This window comes from Rhodotorula graminis (genome assembly GCF_001329695.1).
Source record: "Rhodotorula graminis WP1 unplaced genomic scaffold RHOBAscaffold_20, whole genome shotgun sequence".
NCBI classification, from domain to species: Eukaryota; Fungi; Basidiomycota; class Microbotryomycetes; order Sporidiobolales; family Sporidiobolaceae; genus Rhodotorula; species Rhodotorula graminis.
In genome coordinates this window covers 66197-83770 of record NW_017264947.1, presented here as the reverse complement: position 1 = coordinate 83770, position 17574 = coordinate 66197, and the positions used below count along the sequence as shown (strand labels likewise).

The 17574-nt window shown below is 67.4% G+C and overlaps 6 protein-coding genes across 6 annotated transcripts; 2 read left to right on the top strand and 4 right to left on the bottom strand.

The window, feature by feature from the left end:
* Positions 1-29: 29 nt before the first annotated feature.
* RHOBADRAFT_56466 (uncharacterized protein) lies at positions 30-3668 on the top strand (the record flags this gene model as incomplete). Its single annotated transcript, XM_018418361.1, has 7 exons — positions 30-1205; positions 1285-1351; positions 1425-2126; positions 2201-2678; positions 2756-3048; positions 3134-3381; positions 3459-3668. 7 exons carry the CDS (start codon positions 30-32, stop codon positions 3666-3668), a joined length of 3174 nt encoding a protein of 1057 aa, XP_018267671.1.
* A 362-nt stretch (positions 3669-4030) lies between these two features.
* Positions 4031-7362, bottom strand: RHOBADRAFT_32437 (uncharacterized protein; the record flags this gene model as incomplete). Its single annotated transcript, XM_018413029.1, has 7 exons — positions 4031-4402; positions 5107-5518; positions 5613-5715; positions 5828-5944; positions 6040-7007; positions 7076-7102; positions 7310-7362. The coding sequence occupies 7 exons, from the start codon at positions 7360-7362 to the stop codon at positions 4031-4033; spliced, it is 2052 nt and encodes a 683-aa protein (XP_018267670.1).
* Positions 7363-7733: 371 nt separating this feature from the next.
* RHOBADRAFT_49041 (uncharacterized protein) lies at positions 7734-11064 on the bottom strand (the record flags this gene model as incomplete). The annotated part of the gene is made up of 5 exons (XM_018415218.1): positions 7734-8834; positions 8944-10098; positions 10182-10614; positions 10693-10936; positions 11037-11064. 5 exons carry the CDS (start codon positions 11062-11064, stop codon positions 7734-7736), a joined length of 2961 nt encoding a protein of 986 aa, XP_018267669.1.
* Positions 11065-12962: 1898 nt separating this feature from the next.
* Positions 12963-13878, bottom strand: RHOBADRAFT_47573 (uncharacterized protein; the record flags this gene model as incomplete). The annotated part of the gene is made up of 3 exons (XM_018415010.1): positions 12963-13448; positions 13516-13695; positions 13756-13878. 3 exons carry the CDS (start codon positions 13876-13878, stop codon positions 12963-12965), a joined length of 789 nt encoding a protein of 262 aa, XP_018267668.1.
* A 303-nt stretch (positions 13879-14181) lies between these two features.
* On the top strand, positions 14182-15144 carry RHOBADRAFT_56464 (uncharacterized protein; the record flags this gene model as incomplete). Its single annotated transcript, XM_018418360.1, has 3 exons — positions 14182-14301; positions 14368-14568; positions 14648-15144. 3 exons carry the CDS (start codon positions 14182-14184, stop codon positions 15110-15112), a joined length of 786 nt encoding a protein of 261 aa, XP_018267667.1. The 3' UTR covers positions 15113-15144.
* A 308-nt stretch (positions 15145-15452) lies between these two features.
* On the bottom strand, positions 15453-16960 carry RHOBADRAFT_65768 (uncharacterized protein). Its single transcript, XM_018418771.1, has 4 exons — positions 16890-16960; positions 15945-16776; positions 15737-15857; positions 15453-15670 (listed from the first exon to the last, which is right to left on the bottom strand). Exons 1-4 carry the CDS (start codon positions 16954-16956, stop codon positions 15632-15634), a joined length of 1059 nt encoding a protein of 352 aa, XP_018267666.1. The 5' UTR covers positions 16957-16960; the 3' UTR covers positions 15453-15631.
* Between the last annotated feature and the right edge of the window lie 614 nt (positions 16961-17574).

Here is a 17574-nt window from a genome sequence, read left to right as displayed (position 1 = left end):
TTCGTCACGCGCTCGCGCGCGAGCTCCTCATGGGCGTGCCCTCGAACGACGGCACGAGCGACGCGGCGGCCGACGCCGAGTGGTGGACCCAGGGCCAGTGGTCGGTCGACGAGGAGCCGTGGTCGTCGACGAGCGGCGCGACCCAGGCCTCGTCGTCGTCGCAGGCCTTCTTCTCGCCCAACGCCGACCTGCGCGCCAACCCGTTCGACGCCAGGGACCTCACGTACCAGTCGATCATCGCCTCGGGCGAGGCGACGAGCGTCGAGTCGGGCGAGGGCACGGCCGGCACGAACCTGCGCATCGGCCACGCGCGCGAGACGAACCGGTACCGCGCGACGGTCGCCGGCATCCTCGCGCGCAGCCTCGTCTCGGACGAGCGCAGGAAGGCGGCGCTCGGGCGGGACGGTGGCGCGGCGGCAGCGGCGGCGAGCGCTCAGGGCGGCGGCGGCGGCGGCGGCGGCGCGGCGGCCAACGGGCCGCCGACCGGCAGCTCGACGGCGAGCTCGTCGAGTAAGCGGGGCTTTGCGGCGACACGCAGCCCCGGCGGCGCGTCAGCAACGAGCAGCAGCGGCGGGTCGGGCTCGTCGTCGATGGCGCACCAAGTGCCGCAGTTTGTCGCCGCCGGCGGCCTCGGCGGCCCGAACCGCAAGCCGTACAAGATCTTCGACGAGTCGTTCTCGCAGCGCATCATTGACCCGTTCGAGCCGCTCCTCGAGATGACGGCGCGCAAGGGCGAGCAGCCGCCGCTCCTCGACCCGGAGGCCGACGACGAGGAGGAGGTCCTCGCCGGCCAGGTCGCCAACGGCATGGTCGTCGGCGTCGAGGTCGAGGTGTGGGACGCGCCGTCCGCAGGCGCTGCCCCTGCCGCGTCGCCGTCGTCGGCGCTCAAGCAGGAGTCGTTCACCATGGCCGCCTCGACCCAGCTCCTCGGTCTACGCAAGAAGCGCGTCCGCCGCCGCATCGTCGAGATCTCGAGCGCGCCCATCTTTGCGCCCGGACCCGACGGCACCCGCGTCCACCTCGGCGGCGTCCTCGTCGTGCGCGACGTCACGGTCGAGCGCAAGCGCGGCTCGCCCGCCGACGGCCGCATGTCGCGCAAGAAGTCGGTCGCCGAGGGCTACTACAAGCAGATCCTCGACTCGATCCCGCAGCTCATCTGGCGCACGACGCCCATGGGCTCCCACAACTACTTCAACGCGAGCTGGGTGCGTCCCTCCTTTCCCTCCTTTCCCCCTCTTTGTCGCCCAGCCTCGAACCTGATCCTGACCCGCCTCGTCCCTGCAGTACGCCTACACCGGGTCTGAGCCCGAGACGAGCCTGGGCCTTGGCTGGCAGTCGCCGTTCCACGAGGGTGCGTCCCCTTCTCTCTTCCGCCCCTCGTCAAGAGCGCTCACTGACCCTGCCTCGTGTCCCTCTTTCCGCAGACGACATGCCCGCCGCGCTCAAGGCGTGGAGCCACTCGCTCGCGACGGGCGAGCCGTACTCGGTCGAGTACCGGTGCCGGCGGCACGACGGCGAGTGGCGGTGGCACCTCGGCCGCGCCATGCCGTACCGCGACGCCGACGGCAAGATCCAGGGCTGGTTCGGCACCTGCACCGACTTCCACGAGCTGTACAACATGCGCGAGCAGCTGCGCGCGACCCTGCAGCAGAACGCCGCCGTCGTCCAAGGCGCCGGGTGCCTCCTCCTCGCCGTCGACACCGAGCAGCGCATCACGTTCATGGAGGGCGCGACCAAGGACCAGATGCTCAAGAACAACAAGGTCGTCGGCCCGATCGAGGGCCAAGACCTCCTCGTCCTGTCGCCCGACCCGGACTTCTACGCGGCGTACAAGGACGTCGTCACCGGCAAGATCACGCAGGGCACGACCGAGTGGACCTCGCCGCAAGGCCGCTGGTTCCGGTGCCTCCTCACGCCGCTCACCGAGACGCGCAACGGCGAGACGACCATCATCGGCTGCATCATCGTCGCGCACGACATCAGCGACCTCGTGTCGACCCAGGCGCGCCTCCAGCAGGCGTACGAGGAGCGCGCCGAGCTCCAGGCGTCCGAGACGGCGGCGACCGAGGCGAGTCGGCTCAAGAGCGAGTTCCTCGCGCACATGAGCCACGAGCTGCGCACCCCGAGTGCGTCCTCCTCCTCCCTCCCTCCTCTTCTACCTCTCGCGCCCTCGCCTGATCCCTTTTCCCCTGCCTCGCAGTCGCACAACTTCTCGGACTCGGCGAGCTCCTCCTTGCCGAGCAGCTGAGCGACTCGCAGCGCACGCTCGCGTCGCAGATCCTGCGCTCGGGCGACGTCCTGCTCGACCTCATCGGCCAGGTCCTCGACATGGGCAAGGTCGAGGCGGGCAAGCTCGACCTCGAGAACCGGCCGTTCGACCTCAACGACCTGTCGGCCGACGTGCGCCTGTTCTCGACCGCCGCCAAGAAGAAGGGGCTCGAGTTCCGCGACGACGTCGACGACTTTAGCTCGTCCGTCATCGGCGACATGCCGCGCCTGCGCCAGGTCCTCAACAACGTCCTGTCGAACGCCATCAAGTTCACCAAGGTCGGCTCGATCACGCTGCGCGCCAAGCGCGTCGCCGAGGACAGCGAGAGCATCACGGTCCGCTGGGAGGTCGAGGACACGGGCGTCGGCATCCGCAAGGAGGCCATCTCGAGCCTCTTCAAGCCATTCCAGTGCGTCTCTCTCTCTCGCCCTTCTCTCTGCGGCCGAGTCGTACAGAGCCTGACCTCGATTCGCGCCCCGCCTGCAGCCAAGCCGAGGTGTCGACCTCGCGCCTCTTTGGCGGCGCCGGCCTCGGCCTGTCCATCTCGAAGAACCTGATCGAGCTCATGGGCGGCACGATCAGCCTCACGTCCGAGTACGGCGTCGGCAGCAAGATGACGGTCGTCCTCAAGATGCCCAAGGTGCCCGACGAGCTCGTCGAGCAGACGGCGCCCGACCAGCCCGACTTTGCCACGACGCTCCGCAAAGAGTCGATCTGGCTCCTCGTGGTCGACGACAACGAGCTGAACCGCATCATCATCTCGAAACTGCTGTCCAAGAGTGCGTCGTTGTCCCTTCCTCTCGTCCTCGTGCTCTTCGTGCCCTTACTGACCTCTCTCCCCTCTCCTCTCTCGCTCTCCTGCAGTGGGCTTCAACGTCGACAACGTGAGCAACGGTTACGACGCACTCGACGCCGTGACGCGCAAGCAGTACAGCCTCGTCATCCTCGACAACCAGATGGACGGCATCGACGGCCTCGAGACCTTGGTCCGCATGCGCAAGTCGTCCCTCACCCGCGTCGCCAACGTCAGGGTCATTGCTCTCACGGCGTCGGCGCTCAAGGGCGACGAGGAGAAGTTCATGGCGCACGGCGCCGACGGCTACCTCTCCAAGGTGCGCCCTCTCTCCCTCCCTCTCTCCCCTCCTCGCGCTCTCGAGCTCGCCTCCTGACTGCCCTCGTATCCCTGCAGCCCGTCCGGAGCCACGTCCTCGAAGAGACTATCCTGCGTGTCCTCCAGCCGCAGACGAGCGCCCTGAACCGCCGCACCTCGAGCACGTCGAACGGCACCTCGTCGGGCACGCCTGCGGCCGAGCGTGCCGGCTTCGACTTTGTCGTCGCCGAGGTGCCCGAGCACGCGTCGACGGCGCCGCTGCGCCGCCTCCAGAGCCACACCAAGTAGTCGATCGGCTCGCTCCCCCTCTTCCTTCTCCACCCTCCCTCCCTCCTCTCTCCTCCCTCCTCACGTACATATGCTCCCCTCTCTCTCCGCACTTGTTCACAGACCTTGTCGTGCATCCTTCCCACTCCCTCTCTCTCCCTCTCCTCCTGTTGTAGCTCTCGAGGACGGTTCCTAAGCTGCATCGCATCCCACTTTCGCCGCGCTCGACCCTGGTCGCGAGGTCGGCCGCTTTCGGCGAGCTCTCGAGAGAGCTGTTCGCGAGAGGTGCGAGACAGAGAGAGCAATGAGCGCGAGTCTCTCGCTCGCCGGAGCCGGAACGGTTTTCGAGGTCCAAACGCAAGCTCGCTGCACCTTCTCGCCTGCTACTCCTCCTCCTCCTCCTCGCTCATCGTCGGTCCCTCGCTCTCGGGCGACGAGGGCTCCTCAGGCTCGTCCTCGACAACCGGCGCCGCCGCCGCTGCCGCCGCTTTGCGCTCAGCCTCCTCCTTCGCGGCCGCAGCGAGCTTCTCGTCGTACTGCTTCTTGCCCTCGATGAGCTCCTTGCTGCCCCACGGGTGGCGCTCGTGGTGCGGAACGTCGTCGCGCTTCCAGTACGCCTCGACGAGCTCGGGATAGTCGCTGCGTGGCGAGGAAGTGAGGGTTAGGGTCAGGCTTGCCGGGAAGGGAGAAGGAAACGGAGGAACGAGGGACGAACACGAAGTCCTCGTGGCGGACCAGCAGGACGGTAGAACAGCCTCGGAACTTGGTCAAGTAGAAGAGGCCTGTCGGCTGCAGGGGCGGACGCAGTCAATGAGCGAGAGGTTGGAGCTGACCCACGCGAGAAGTGAGGTGAACGCACGGTGCACTCGTTGTCGTCGATGCGCTCCGGGATGACTGTGTGCGCCGACAGAAGGGTGAGTACTGACGAGAGTGCAGAGTGAGAAGCTAGGACGCACAGGTCTGGTCGTCGGGGAGGAAGCGCGGCTCGCTGAGGTCGGCCGGCGGAAGGGACGGCGCAGGGTGCGAGTAGATCTGTGCAGCCGGTGCCATGGTAGCCGTGGGTGGTGTGGTGGGTGGAGGGGAGGAGGGCGACCAGGAGGAGCGAGCAAGAGCGCCACGACGCGTCTCGACGTCGGCGGGCTCGTGCGTCCGTCCGCGGTCGGCGACTCGGCGAGCGGACGTAGACTTGCGCACGAGCCTCTCTCGAGCGAGCGAGCGCTTGTCGTCTCTCTTGCTCGACAACGACGACGCGAGCGCGCAGGGAGAATACGAAGGTGGTGGTTTTGGCACTGCTGCGACTGCGAGAGGGCGCTACGAAAGAGAGAGAGAGAGGTGGGGCGAGAGGAGGAAGGCGAGGCAGGAGGTGCTGCCCGCTTACTGTGAGAGGCAGAGGAGGAAAACGTCAGTAAGGGTCGCACAGAGGGAGACGAGGGCGAGGAGAGGACGATGGGGGACGCACAGTGATGACGGTCGGCTCCTTGCGGCCCGTGTGCTCGACGAGCTTGGAGAGCTTGAGCGCGACCTCGATGAGGGGCTTGAGGCCCTCCTGCGTGTCGGCGTCGTATTCCTTCTCGTCGCTGCTGTACTTCTCGACGTACAGGCGGATCGTCGCGCCCTGCGACCCAGTGCCCGACAGGCGCACGACAAAGCGCGAGCCGTCGTCGAACGTGACGTACAGGCCCTGGTTCTTCGACACCGAGTGGTCGATCGGGTCCGTGTAGGTGAAGTTGCCCGTCTCGGCCACCTTGAACGACCTCGACGACGACGTGGCCGACAGCGACGAGCCGACAAAGCCGTCGCCCTTGAACGCCTGCTCGAGCTCGGCGATCACCTTGTTGGCCGCGTCCGACTCGACCTCCTCGTAGTCGTAGCTGCGGGCGCGAGAAGGGCAGAGTGAGCGGGCGCGTCGGCGGCGACGGGAGGAGGACGGGCGGCGCGAAGGAGAGGACGAAGGCGAGGACGTACCGCGAGAAGAAGGTGCGCCCGTACTTCGAGTAGTGGTCAAGGAGGAGGCCCTTGATGCCCTTGATGCCCTTGTCCTCGGCCGCCGCGAGGATGTTGAGCCATGCTGCGCGCGACGAACGAAGCGAGGGTCAGTTCCCAACCCTCCACCGCAGCTCGACGCCGCCTTCTGCACGAGGCAGCGCCGCGCACGATAGGAGAGGAAGGACCCGACGCACCGACGACCGCCCACAGACCGTCCTTCTCGCGAATGTGGTCCGAGCCCGTGCCGAACGACTCCTCGCCACAGATCGACAGCCGGCCGGCGTCCATGAGGTTGCCGAAGAACTTCCAGCCTGTGCGGGCAGTTCCTCAAGGTACATCAGTACGAGGTCGCCTTGACGAGAAAGGCGCGCTCAAGAGAAAGAGGCGAGCGAGAGGTGGGACGCACCGGTCGGGACCTCGAAGTACTCGATGCCCTTGGCCTTGGCGACGCGGTCGAGCGCGGTCGAGGTCGGCATCGAGCGCGCGAGGCCCTTGACGCCGCCCTCCTTGAAGTACGGGATGCACTCGGCCCAGTCGGCGATGATGGCGACCGAGTCCGAGGGCGTGACGAACGCGCCGGCGCCATAGATCATGTTGCGGTCGCCGTCGCCGTCCGACGCGGCGCCAAACGTGATCTGCTTCTTCTCGACGACCTCGACGAGCGAGTGGGCGTACGTCAGGTTGGGGTCCGGGTGGCCGCCGTTAAAGTCGGGCGACGGCTCGCAGTTCTGGATGGCCGACTCGTCGAGGCCGAGCTCGTCGACAAAGATGTCGCGCGCGTACGGGCCCGTGACGCCCGACAGGCCGTCAAACAGGACCGAGACGTCGTCCTTCTGGACGTAGCTCTTGATCGCGTCAAAGTCAAAGATGGTCTTGAGGAACGCGACGTAGGGCTTGACGGCGTCGATGACCTCGATCGAGAGCGGGCCGGCCTTGGTCTCGCCGAGCTTGGACAGGTCGACGGCGGGCAGGTCGACGAGCTTGTACTCGGTGATGGTCTTGCTCGACTCGTAGATGGCGTCCGTGACCGACTCGGGGGCGGGACCGCCGTTGTCCATGTTGTACTTGATGCCAAAGTCCGCGTTGGGTCCACCGGGGTTGTGGCTCGCCGTCAGGAGGATGCCGCCGGTCGCCTTGCGCGCGCGGATCTCGTGCGAGATGGCCGGGGTCGAGAAGATGATGTCGCGCGCGATGACGAGCTTGGACACGCCGTTGCCCGCCGCGAGCTGGATGATCTTCTGCGTCACCTCCTCGCTGTAGTAGCGGCCGTCGCCGCCGACGACGAGCGTCGTGCCCTTGGGCCCGCCGGGGATGGACGACAGGATCGACTGGACAAAGTTCTCGGTGTAGTTCTCCTGTTTGAAGACGGGGACGCTGCGGGCAGGCTTGAGAGGTCAGTTGATTCGCTCGTGCGGGCCGAGAGAAGAGAAAGAGGTGCGCACCGCTTGCGGAGGCCAGAGGTACCGGGGCTGCAAGAGGGGGAGGGGGAGGCAACGAGGTCAGGACCGCTCTGCGGGCCATGCCGCCTCGCACGAGTCGTCCAAAGGAGTCATCGCAGAGGATCGAGGTGCTCGCACCACCCGCGCTGCGGTCGGACGGCGAGGAGAGTCGAGTGACGAAGGTGGGAGGGGGCGTGGGGTGGGGGAGCTCGAGAGAGGCGAGAGCGAGCGACGCACCGCTGGTCCTGGTAGGCCTTGGTCGGGACGGTCTTGACGCTGTAGTCGCTCATGGCTCTAGAAGTCTAAGCTGTCGAGGGCGAGCTGGGTGAGGAGGAAGGAGGGCGACGAGCGCGAGCGAGGACAACCTCATCGTTTCGCGGGGGTCCGAGAAAACTCTCAGACACGCTCTCTTGTCGCTCAGTAGTGGGCGCTGCGTTACGCTGAACTGTTCTCTCGACGGCGGACTCGCGGTGACCAGAGGCCGAACGAAAGGCGGCTCGAGGCGAGGCTCTCTCACTCCCAGCACTCTCGGCCGCCGGGACGAGTCTGAGAGATGCTCCGCAGCGGCTCGTTACAGGCTCAACTGTCCTCGAGCGCGGCCGCATCCCTCCTGCCGACCTGCTCTCCCTCCTCGACGTCCACGACGTGCGCTCGCGCCCATCTAGTACGGCCTCGGCGGCGCCCTCGGCGGCTGCGGCGGTGCCGGCGGTCCTCCATATGCCGGCTGGCCGTGCTGCTGCGGCGGCGGCGGCGGCTGCTGCTGCCCGTACGAGTACTGCTGGTGCTGAGGCGGTGGTGGCGGCAGCGAGGCGTACGGGTTGCTCGGCGGCTGGCCGTACGGCTGGTGGGCGGGCGACGAGGCGTACGAGACGGGCTTGAGCGGCGGCGGGAGGTACGAGGGTGTCGAGGGTGTGGGAGGAGGGGGAGGGACGGACGGCTGGCGCTGCTGCTGCGGCTGGCCGTACGGCGAGTGGGCCGGCGCGGTCGAGTAGGACGACGAGGCGCCGTATGGCGCAGGTGGAGGAACGGGCGGCGCCGGCGAGGGGTAGGACGGTGCGCGGTTCTGGTACGGCGACGTGCTGCCGGTGGAGAAGGCGCCCGACGACGGCAGGGCGCCGTACGGGTTGGACGGCGGCGGCGGTGGCGACGGCTGGTGGTACTGCGCGTGCGACGACGGGTTTGGGTACGACGGCTGAGGCGAGGGCGACGGGTACGACAAGTTGGGCGGCGGCGAGCGAGCGCCGCCGAGCGAGAGTGCGCCCATGGCGCGGTCGAGCCCACCCGGCGACGCTGCCGACGACGACGACCCGCCGCCGCCGCCCTCGAGCCGCTGCTTGAGGTCGGCCTCGCTCGCGAGTCGGTCCCGCTCAGACGTGCGCCCGGCGAGCCACGAGCTCGCCTGCGACTGGAGGCCCTCGACGAGCTCGAGCAGGTCGCCGTAGAACTGCGAGCCCTTGTCGAGCGCCTGGCGCACGTCGGCGTACACCTGGGCCGCGTGGCCGAACCGGCTCGAGAGGTCCTTCTTCTTGCGCTCGGCGGCGGCCCACTGGCCCTGGACCTGGCGCGCCTTGGTGCCCTCGCTCAGGGCCTTGAACGCCGAGTTGACATCGGCGAGCGTCGACTGCTGCGCCTGGAGCGTCTGCGTAAGGCGCTGCTGGTGCGGGCGGAACTTCTCGAGTTCGGTCGCGAACAGGGCGGGCTGGACGTCGGCGGCGCCCTTGCGGTTCAGGATGAGGATGTGCGAGATGTCGTCGGCTTGGACCTGTGGGCCGTACGGCGAGGGTCAGTATCGAGTAAACGGGAGAGGGACCGAGAGGGAGAGAGAGAGAAAGAGAGAGAGAGAGAGAGAGAGAGAGGAGCAGAGGACGCACCTTGTCCTTGAGGTCGCGCAAGACCTCGCCGCGCTCGCGCTTGATCTTGTTGAGCCGACTCAGCGCGTCGCTCACCTCTGCGACCCTGCGCTTGGTCTCCTCCTCCTCCTCGGTGCCGTCATCGTCGAGCAGGTCCTTCTCTGCGCCCGCCCCGCCAATCGCCTCGGCGTACGCCCGCTCGAGCGCGTCGCCGCTCGGGTCGGCGAGCACGCCCACGTCGCGCCGCACCTGGTCCCACAGCGCGCGCGCCTGTTGGTCCGACCTGCCCGCCGCGTCGAGGCTCTCGCGGTGCGCGCGCAGGTCGGCCCGGAAGCCGCGCGTGGCGCTCGACGACGGGGACTGGGTCCACAGATGGCCGTACCGCGCTCGGAGCGCCTCGCACTCGCGCGACTCGGCGTCGAGCGCCGAGGCGACGCTGTCGAGCGTGCGCGACGCGCTGTCGCGCTGGGCGGCGAGGCGCCGGAACGACTCGTCGGCGCGGGTCGACGACGACGAGGCCTCGCCGGCGCGGACCTCGTCGGCCCAGCCGCGGACCTGCGGGCCCGGGTCGGCGAGCGACGACTGGGCTGCGGCGCCCGACTGGAACCGGGCGAGCGAGGCGGGCAGGCCCATGTACTCGAGGGCCGACGCGAGTTCCTCGTCGGCGAGCTCTGCGCGCTCGGCCTCGGCGCGCACGAGCTTGGCCATTTCCTCCGAGTAGAGCGACGCCGACTCGTGGACCGACAGCGGGACGAGGCGCGCAAAGAGGTCGGGCCCGACAATCTTCTGCACGTCGGCCGTCGCGTACACGTCGTGGATCGGGATCGGCTCGGCGACGGCCTTGCCCTTGTCGATGGCGGAGAGCGACGCCTCGGACGGGACGACCTCGTTGTACACGATGTCGTTGTCCTTTTGCGCCTTGGCGGCCGCCTCGGTGACGAGGGCGAGGTGCGCCTTGGTGAGCTCGGCGAGGGCGACGGGCGCGTCGGGCGCGAGCGAGGTCGCGGTCGATGTCGTCGAGAACGAGGTCGTGAACGTCTGCGACAGGCGGTGCGCCTCCTTGGCGGCCGCCTCGGACACCTGGAGCCGCGCGAGCGCCTCGCCGTACTTGCCCGCCGCGTTGTCGGCGACCGAGCGGTGGTACTGGGCGAGCGACGCAAAGTACTTGGCCTTGGCCTGTGGCGAGAAGAGAGAGTCAGGTCCTGCGTCTGTCTTGTCGAGGAAAGAGCGAGGAAAGGAGACCGGGAGAGTCGACGGACCTGGATGAGGAGGCTCCACTCGCGAAGGAAGACGCCCTTGCCGACCCACTCCTTGACCTCCTCGACGAGCCCGGCGTACGCGGCCGACACCTGCATGCACAGTTTGCTGCGCAGGCCGGCGCCCTTGGCCGTGGCCGGGCCCATCGTCTCGATGAAGACCTCGGTCGCCTGGGCCGTCATGAGGCCGACGAGGAGCTTGACGACGTCCTTGCTCAGGTCGGTCGACGGGGCATGCAAGAAGTTGTCGTTAATGTAGACGAACATGCCGGCGGCGGCGCGGAAGGCGTGGAAGGCGCGCTTGAGGCCCTCGGGCGCCGAGCGGGGCGACGATGCGGCGAGCGAGGCGAGCGTCGCGCCGATGGTGAAGATGACGGACGCCTTCTCGTACGCGAGCGACTGCTGCGAGATCTTGACGTGCGTAAAGGCGTCGCTCCTGCGTGTGCGTCGAGGTGGTCAGCCTGTGCGACCCCCACTTCGGCGAGGGGGACGAGGGAAGAGAGAGGGGACGCACCATGGGAACGGGACGCGCAGGTCGGGGAAGCGCAGCTCGAGGAGCTCGAGCTGGCCAAAGTACTTGTACAGCAGGTCGCGGGCCGTGGCGTCCGAGCCCGCCGAGCCGCGAAGTGCGTCCTGGCGAGCGCGATTCAGGGCGGCGATCTCGTCGGTGTAGGCGTCAGGCGACTCGGAGTAGGACTTGTGGATGACGGTGCGCAATGTCGGGGCAAAGTCGACATCCTGCGTGGCCTTCTTGGGGACTGTCGCGCGAGGACGGGCGAGGGTCAGCCGGGGAGAGGACCACGAGGCGGGGCGGGGGAAGGGCGACTCGGAGCGAGGCGAGGGGAGGGTGGGACGCACTGAAGATGAGCGGCGACGGCAGAGTCATGCTCGCAGAGTAGCCTGCGCGCTCTAGCTGGTCGAGCGAGGCTGTGGTCGAGGAGAAGCAGCCCTCCCCGCTTGTGTCGATGATGAGGTTCACGGCTCGGCTCTCGACCACGCTCTCGTCACGCTCCAGAGCGCGCAAGCAGGAGTGCCACTCTCTTGCTCTCGCCTACGTGCACCTGCAGCGCGAGCGGGGCTGGCCACTGGCACACGCTCGCCTCCTTCCCTCGCCCCTCCTCGCCCGCCAACGCTCGCCTCGCTCGGCCTCAGTGCGGCCGCCCGATCAGCTTGCCAGGTCGGCGGTGCGCTCTGGCGAAGCAGACAATGCGGCGGCGGGTCGGACGCTTCCTCGTCTCGCCTCTCTCCGTCTCTCCACCTGCCGCGGTCGCGCTCGGAGGTGGGGCAGTCGGGCAGGCTCGCTTCGTGCGCGGTCGATGGGAGGGACATCGACGAGCGCGCGGTGGCTGCTCGAGCCCAGGGCTCGCTCTGCCGGGCCGCGAGCGGGAGGAGGCCCGTCGCCGCATGGGCTCTCCCTTCGTCGGCGAGCACCTTGTCCTCGCTAGCGCGGTCCCCCCACTCGATTTGGCTCGGTATCTGGACTCGTCCCCCGTCGAGACGGACTGCCCAAGAAGGCGAGGGCGAGGGAGGGCGGCGGGCCGGGCGGGATGACGCTCGAGGACCTCTCTGTGCGTGCGTGACTCGCTGCCTCTCTCTCTCTCTCTCTCTCTCTCTCTCTCTCTCTCTCTCTCTCTCTCTCTCTCTCTCTCTCTCTCTCTGTCTCTCTCTCTCTCGCGGGTGCTCTCGACCTCTCGACCCGACTCGCCTCGTCTCTCTCTCGCAGTCGTCGGACGTTGCCGCCATGGCCAAGATCTGAGGATCTCGTCCTCCCTTCCTGCAGTACCACCTGTTGTCGCCATCGACGGCGCTCGCCTCGTGAGCGTGCGCCCTCCTCGAGGTCCTCGCGAGGCTGTCCGGCTACACCGCTTCTGGTCTCTGCCTCGGCGTCGACGTCGTCTCGGGCCTTCTCGCTCGCGCCTTCCCGACGTGCGCCCTCCTCTCTCTCTCTCCGTCTGCGCGCTCACTCTCTCTCTCTCCCCCTCTCCTTCCTCCCTTGTCTCTCCTCCTCATTCACCTCACCAGCGCATGCCTGTCCTCTCCCTCTGTCCTCGGACAGACGCGCCCGTCAGTCGTGCTTGATTGGATGGCCCGGGCGTGGTCTATGGGAGCAGGCCATCAACAAGGGTCTGGAAGATCCACAAGGCCCGTCCACACTCGCGCGCCCTGCTCCCCCACGGCGCGTGAGCACTTTAGCGGAACCTGACATCCTTTTCGTAGAGCGAGGACCTTGTGCAACGCTGCCACGTCTCCCTTACCATCGTTCCTCCTCCGTTTCGGTCTATCGAGAGCCTCGAGCGAGTCTGAGCGAGCACGGACCCGAGAGCGCGAGTTGTGGGAGCGGCAGGCGAGCGAGGAGGGGCGAGTCGAAGCAAGCAAGCGGCTCGAGCGCTCGAGCACGCTGCCCCGTCGGCCGTCGCTCGGCGTCTTGCGCTCGCACGCTCGCCCGTACAGAGATGCAGTGCGAGAGCAAGCAGGTGAAAGAGGGACCGACAGCGAGGAACGAGGAGAGCGCGAGGCCGAGTCGTCGCCTTCCCAAGTCGACCTCGCTCGTCGTACCTGCGCTTGCACCCTGACGGCGCGCGAACTAGGCCTCTAGTTCGCTCTTCTCGACAGGCAGCGAAGCGACGTATTCACCAAGGAGGAAAGGCGGGAGACGGACGAGACTAGCGAGGTGCAAGGGGATCGTGAGCGAGAAGGAGCTTTCGAGAGCTCTCGTGGCGGCCGACAGAGGACAGCGAGGCGCACGCTCGAGACGGTGCACGAAAATGGTTGCAGACACGCCGTCTACGAGTCCAGCACCTCCTCGCCCGCACCTCGAAAGCTGGCAAGCGCACGCTCGATCCTCGGGTCGTTCGAGCCGGCGCCCGCCCGGATCCACGCGTACATGCGGCTGCAGCATAGCTCCCAATAGCTCTGGAGCTCGTCGGGATGCCCTCGGACGACGCTGACCTGGAGCAGGTAGCTCATGATGAGGGCCTTGTGCTGCACGAGGCTGAACCAGGTCGACTCGTCCACCTCGACGCCGATGTACAGCGCCTCGAGCTTGGCATAGATCCGACGCAGGATGCTTGCCGACGGCTGCGTCGTCATGAAGGCCGGGAGGCGGTTCGGTTTGTCGGCAAAGACGCGTTGCAAGTCCATCTTCGAGGGCGAGTTAAGGCGGGCGTGCTTTTGCCCCACGTAGACCGCCCGGATCCACTGCACGATCAAGTTCTCCTTGCGTATCTTGCTCGTAAGGTACGTGTTGCCCGTGAGCTCGCCCAGGATCGACTGCGCGTTCGTTGTCGGAAGGTCAGGCACGAGCTCTGGAGGAGAGACGAGGAGGGAGCGGGCGCACCTTGGCTGACCGATCACTCTGGCTGAGGTCGACGAGCTCCTGGCTCAACGTCACACCAGATGCCAGGCTTGTCGTGCCCAGCTCACCTCGGACCCACGCAACCTCCTCGTCGGAGAGCGGCTCGACCATGAACGGGTGCGCTTTTCCAGGCCCGCAGACCGTCTTGTGCGCCGGCCAGATCTGTGGGCAGTTGCTGGGTCAGCTCACGCTCTTCAGGAGAGGTCGAGAGAGGGGACGCACGAGTTTCTGGTGGTCCTTGCCGCAGAAGAAGAGCGAGATGCCGGCCTTGACGCACGCCGAGCAGCGCCGAGTCGTCTCGACGCCGCAGACCTCGCACGGTTGCGGGGCTGGCTCGGCAGACATGTATGATCGATGCAGAAGATGAAGAAGAAGGCTTGAGCTCGGCTGTGGTGCCGGTCGAGTTGGTGGGAGGAGGAGGAGGGAGGACGAGAGCCGCGTCCGCCAAGTCCAACCTCTCGCTCCTCAACCTCACTCGCCTCGCCCCTTGCTGGCGGAGAGACGCCATCAACTGCCTCAGCCGACTTCTCGAACACGCCTCCGAGTACCAGCACCCGGCCTCACGCCGTCCTCGCCTCTCCAGCTCGCCTCATCAGTGCCGAGCACACACCCCCTCCACGACATCACCCTCATCATCCGACCTTCGAGATGAGCTCCGAGTGGGACAAGACGTGCCTCGTGTGCGGCATCAGGACCGAGAACCGCTGCTCGAGCTGCGCAAAGGCCGGCATCGACCTCTTCTTCTGCTCTCCCGACCACCAGAAGCTCGTGCGTCCAACTTCTCTCCCTCTCTCCCCTTCCGGCACCTCGAGCTAATCGTCTCGTCTTCCGTAGATGTGGAAATGGCACCGCCGTGTCTGCGGGCCGGGCAAGGCCAATCCGTTCATCTGGCCGCTCCTGTCGCAGCTCGAGGCCGACGAGATCATCGAGCACATGCACGAGTCGACCGGCACGTTCGCCGAGCCTGGCCCAGGTCCTTCGACGGTCGCCGAGGGCGTACAATACAGCCTCCGTCTCTCGCCGGAAAAGCTTGCCGTAGGTCGTCCACCCTCGCCTTGTCGCGCGAAACGGCCTGCCTCGAGCTGGACTGACTCGCCTTCCTCTTGTGACCCAGTACATCGTCCCCAAGGTCACCGAGGGTGCGCCGATGTCCATTTGGGACGGCCATCTGGCCGCTCAGCAGACCGTGCTTGCGTGCGTGCGCGCGTACGAGACCATGCGCATCAAGCACACACTGTACAAGCGCTCCTCGCCGCCGATCGACGCCCTCAAAGCTCTCGTCGGTCACGACTTCATCGTCGCGACCAACAAGGAGTACGGCACCGAGCCCTGGCGCACCCAGTACCGCCACTTTGTCCTCGCCAAGATTGTTCTGCACGACCTCGACCGCCTCACTCGTCACCGCGAGCCGCCCGCCGAGTGGCGGCGCCTCACTCGCGAGTGCATCATCGTCTTTGAGAACGTCGTCATCAGCCGCACGCATCCTGAGATTGTCGAGTACCTGCACGAGAAGAGAGCGAGGCGGGCTCTCAAGGACGAGGCGAGGGCCAAGGCGCGCGCAGCAGCGACGGAGCTGTAGAGGGCACCTGCAATGGGCAAGGTCGTCGTCGCGAGCAGCTGTCTCGAGTCTCGTCGAGCAGCATCGTCGAGATCAGCATGTTGCAGAGTCATTCTCCCGCTCCCCTTTCCTGCAGCCGACGCCTTCTCCCGCTACTTCAGGCTTCACGCTCAGCACGCGCACGACGGCGAAGCGAGAGGTCGAGGCGAGAGAGAGCGCGAGTGAGCGAGGAGGGCCCGCCCCGCCTCGAGGAGGAGAGGCTCGTGCACGCTGCGCTTGCGTCCTCGTCGAGGTCCTCTCCCTCTCCCTCTCTCTCGCACATTGCTCCAGCTCTCTCTGACTCTCGCTCGCGCAACGAGATAAGAAGAAGAGCTGCTTGAAAAACGGCCGCCTGGCCCTTTGCACCGCACCCGCTCGCGACGAGAAACGCCCATCGTCGGGTCGCTACGGCAAGAGGGGGACGAGGACAAAGGGGAGAGGGGAACGACGACCAACAAGCACCTCGACACGCTCGAACTTGCTGGATGAAGCGAGGCGAGCTTACGCCGAGAGGAGGGTGGCCTTGAACTCCTTCGAGGCGCGCTCGAGGGGCTGCTTGGCGCCGGCCTTCTTGTTGCCGTCCTTCTTGGCGCGGGCCTCGGCGGCGTGCGCGATGCGCTTCTGGGTCGCGGCGTACGGGTTCATGCGGAACAGGACGGCGCGGTTGCGGAGCGGGTTCTTCTTCTGCGCGACGCCCTTCTTGGTCGTCGGCGCGCCCTGCTCGCGGCTGTGTGGGTGGGTGGGTGCATCGGGGCGACGGTCAGGGACTCGCTCCGGACGCAGGAGAGGGAGAGAGAGGGAGAGAGGGACGCACAGGACAGCCTGGATCTCAGCCGAGTTGATGACGGACGAGATGTCGGTCTGGGTGACCTTGTTGATCGGGAGCGAGTAGCCCGACTTGAGGGCCGACGGCTTGTCGTACGTGCCAAAGACCTCGTCGAGCTGGGCAAAGGCGGCCTCGGTCCAGATGACGAAGCGGCCGAGGTGGCCACCGGGCGCGAGCTGGAGCAGGTTGAGCGAGCGCACGTTGACCGTCTCGACGCCGGGGATGTTGCGGAACGCCTTGACGAGGCCCTTGTCCTCGTTGTAGATGACGAGCGGGCCGCGGCGCTGGCGGAAGGCGCGGTTGCGGCTCTTGCCACGGCCGGCGCGCACCTTCTTGGACGCGATGACCTTGGACACGTCGGCGTGGGCCTGGAGGCCCTGGAGGGCGGCGACGGCCTCCTTGGTCTTCTGGACGGCCTCGACCTCGTTCGAGACGACGAGCGGGATCTCGCTCACGCCCTCGATGCGGTGGCCGCGCGCAAGGACGAGCGACGGGAGCGCGGTGGCGGCGACGGCCGACACGACGGCGAACCGGCGCTGGTTGACGTTGACCTTGACGTGCCACTTGCGCCACACCTTGGTCGGCGCAAACATGCGACCGCCGCGGCACATGTTGCCGAACGCGGCCTGGCCGGAACGGTGCGTGCCGCCGCCGCCGACACGCGGGATACGCGCGACGGCGCGACCGGTGCCCCACGACTCGGCCGACGTCTGGTGACCGGCGTTCTCGGCGACGCTGTACGGCTGGCGACGGTTCTTGGCGACGCTCTTGTGGATCTGCGCGACCACGTCCGAGCGGATGGGCGCGGTGAAGACGGCCGCTGTGAGGGGGGTACGACGACGTGTCAGCCCGGTTCAATGGATCGACGACGCGCCCCGCACAGCGCGAGAGCCGGACGGGGCGAGCCGAGACGCAGAGAGAGAGGGGACGCACGGAGCGGGAGAGTGCTCGTCGACTCGCCCTTGAGCGAACGAACCTGAACGACGGGACGGCTGGCCATTTTTCTGTGGGTGTGTGTCGAGTGGGTGTACAGCAAGGCGAGGCGAGGGAGAGGAGGAGGAGAAGAGGAGCGAGGTCAGCGCGGGCACTTGAGGGGGTGCGGCTGCTCGTCGACAGTGCTGCCGCCTCGTGGCGAGCTCGGGCGCGGTTCGGGCGAGCTCGGCGTAGTGCAGTGAGGGCTCTGAGGACGGTGGCAGGTGCGCTGGAGGGGCAGGGCGAGGTGGTGGCTCGGGCGTGCAAATGTGCTCGGCGCGGGGTCGTCGTCGGTGGTTGCGGGCGGCGCCGCGAGTGGGCGAGACGGTGGGGGTGTTGAGGTGGGAGGGACAGACTCGAGAGGCTGAGGATAGGGACGCACGAAGAGAAGAGTCGGGTCACGGGGGAGGAGAGGGGAGCGAGGCGACAAGGCGAGGCTCTCCGGAGGCGATCAAGCTCGGCCGCGCCTCCCCTCACCGCCTCGCTCTCATCTCACAGCCCGACTACACCACCATGAGCTCCCAGGACCAAGCCTGGCTCTCGGATGACGACTCGGCCTCGGACGGCAACGCCTCGTTCGACGACTGGCAAGAGGACGACCAGCCGGCTCGCTCCCTCTTCGACCCCGACCTCGAGCTCTCGTCGG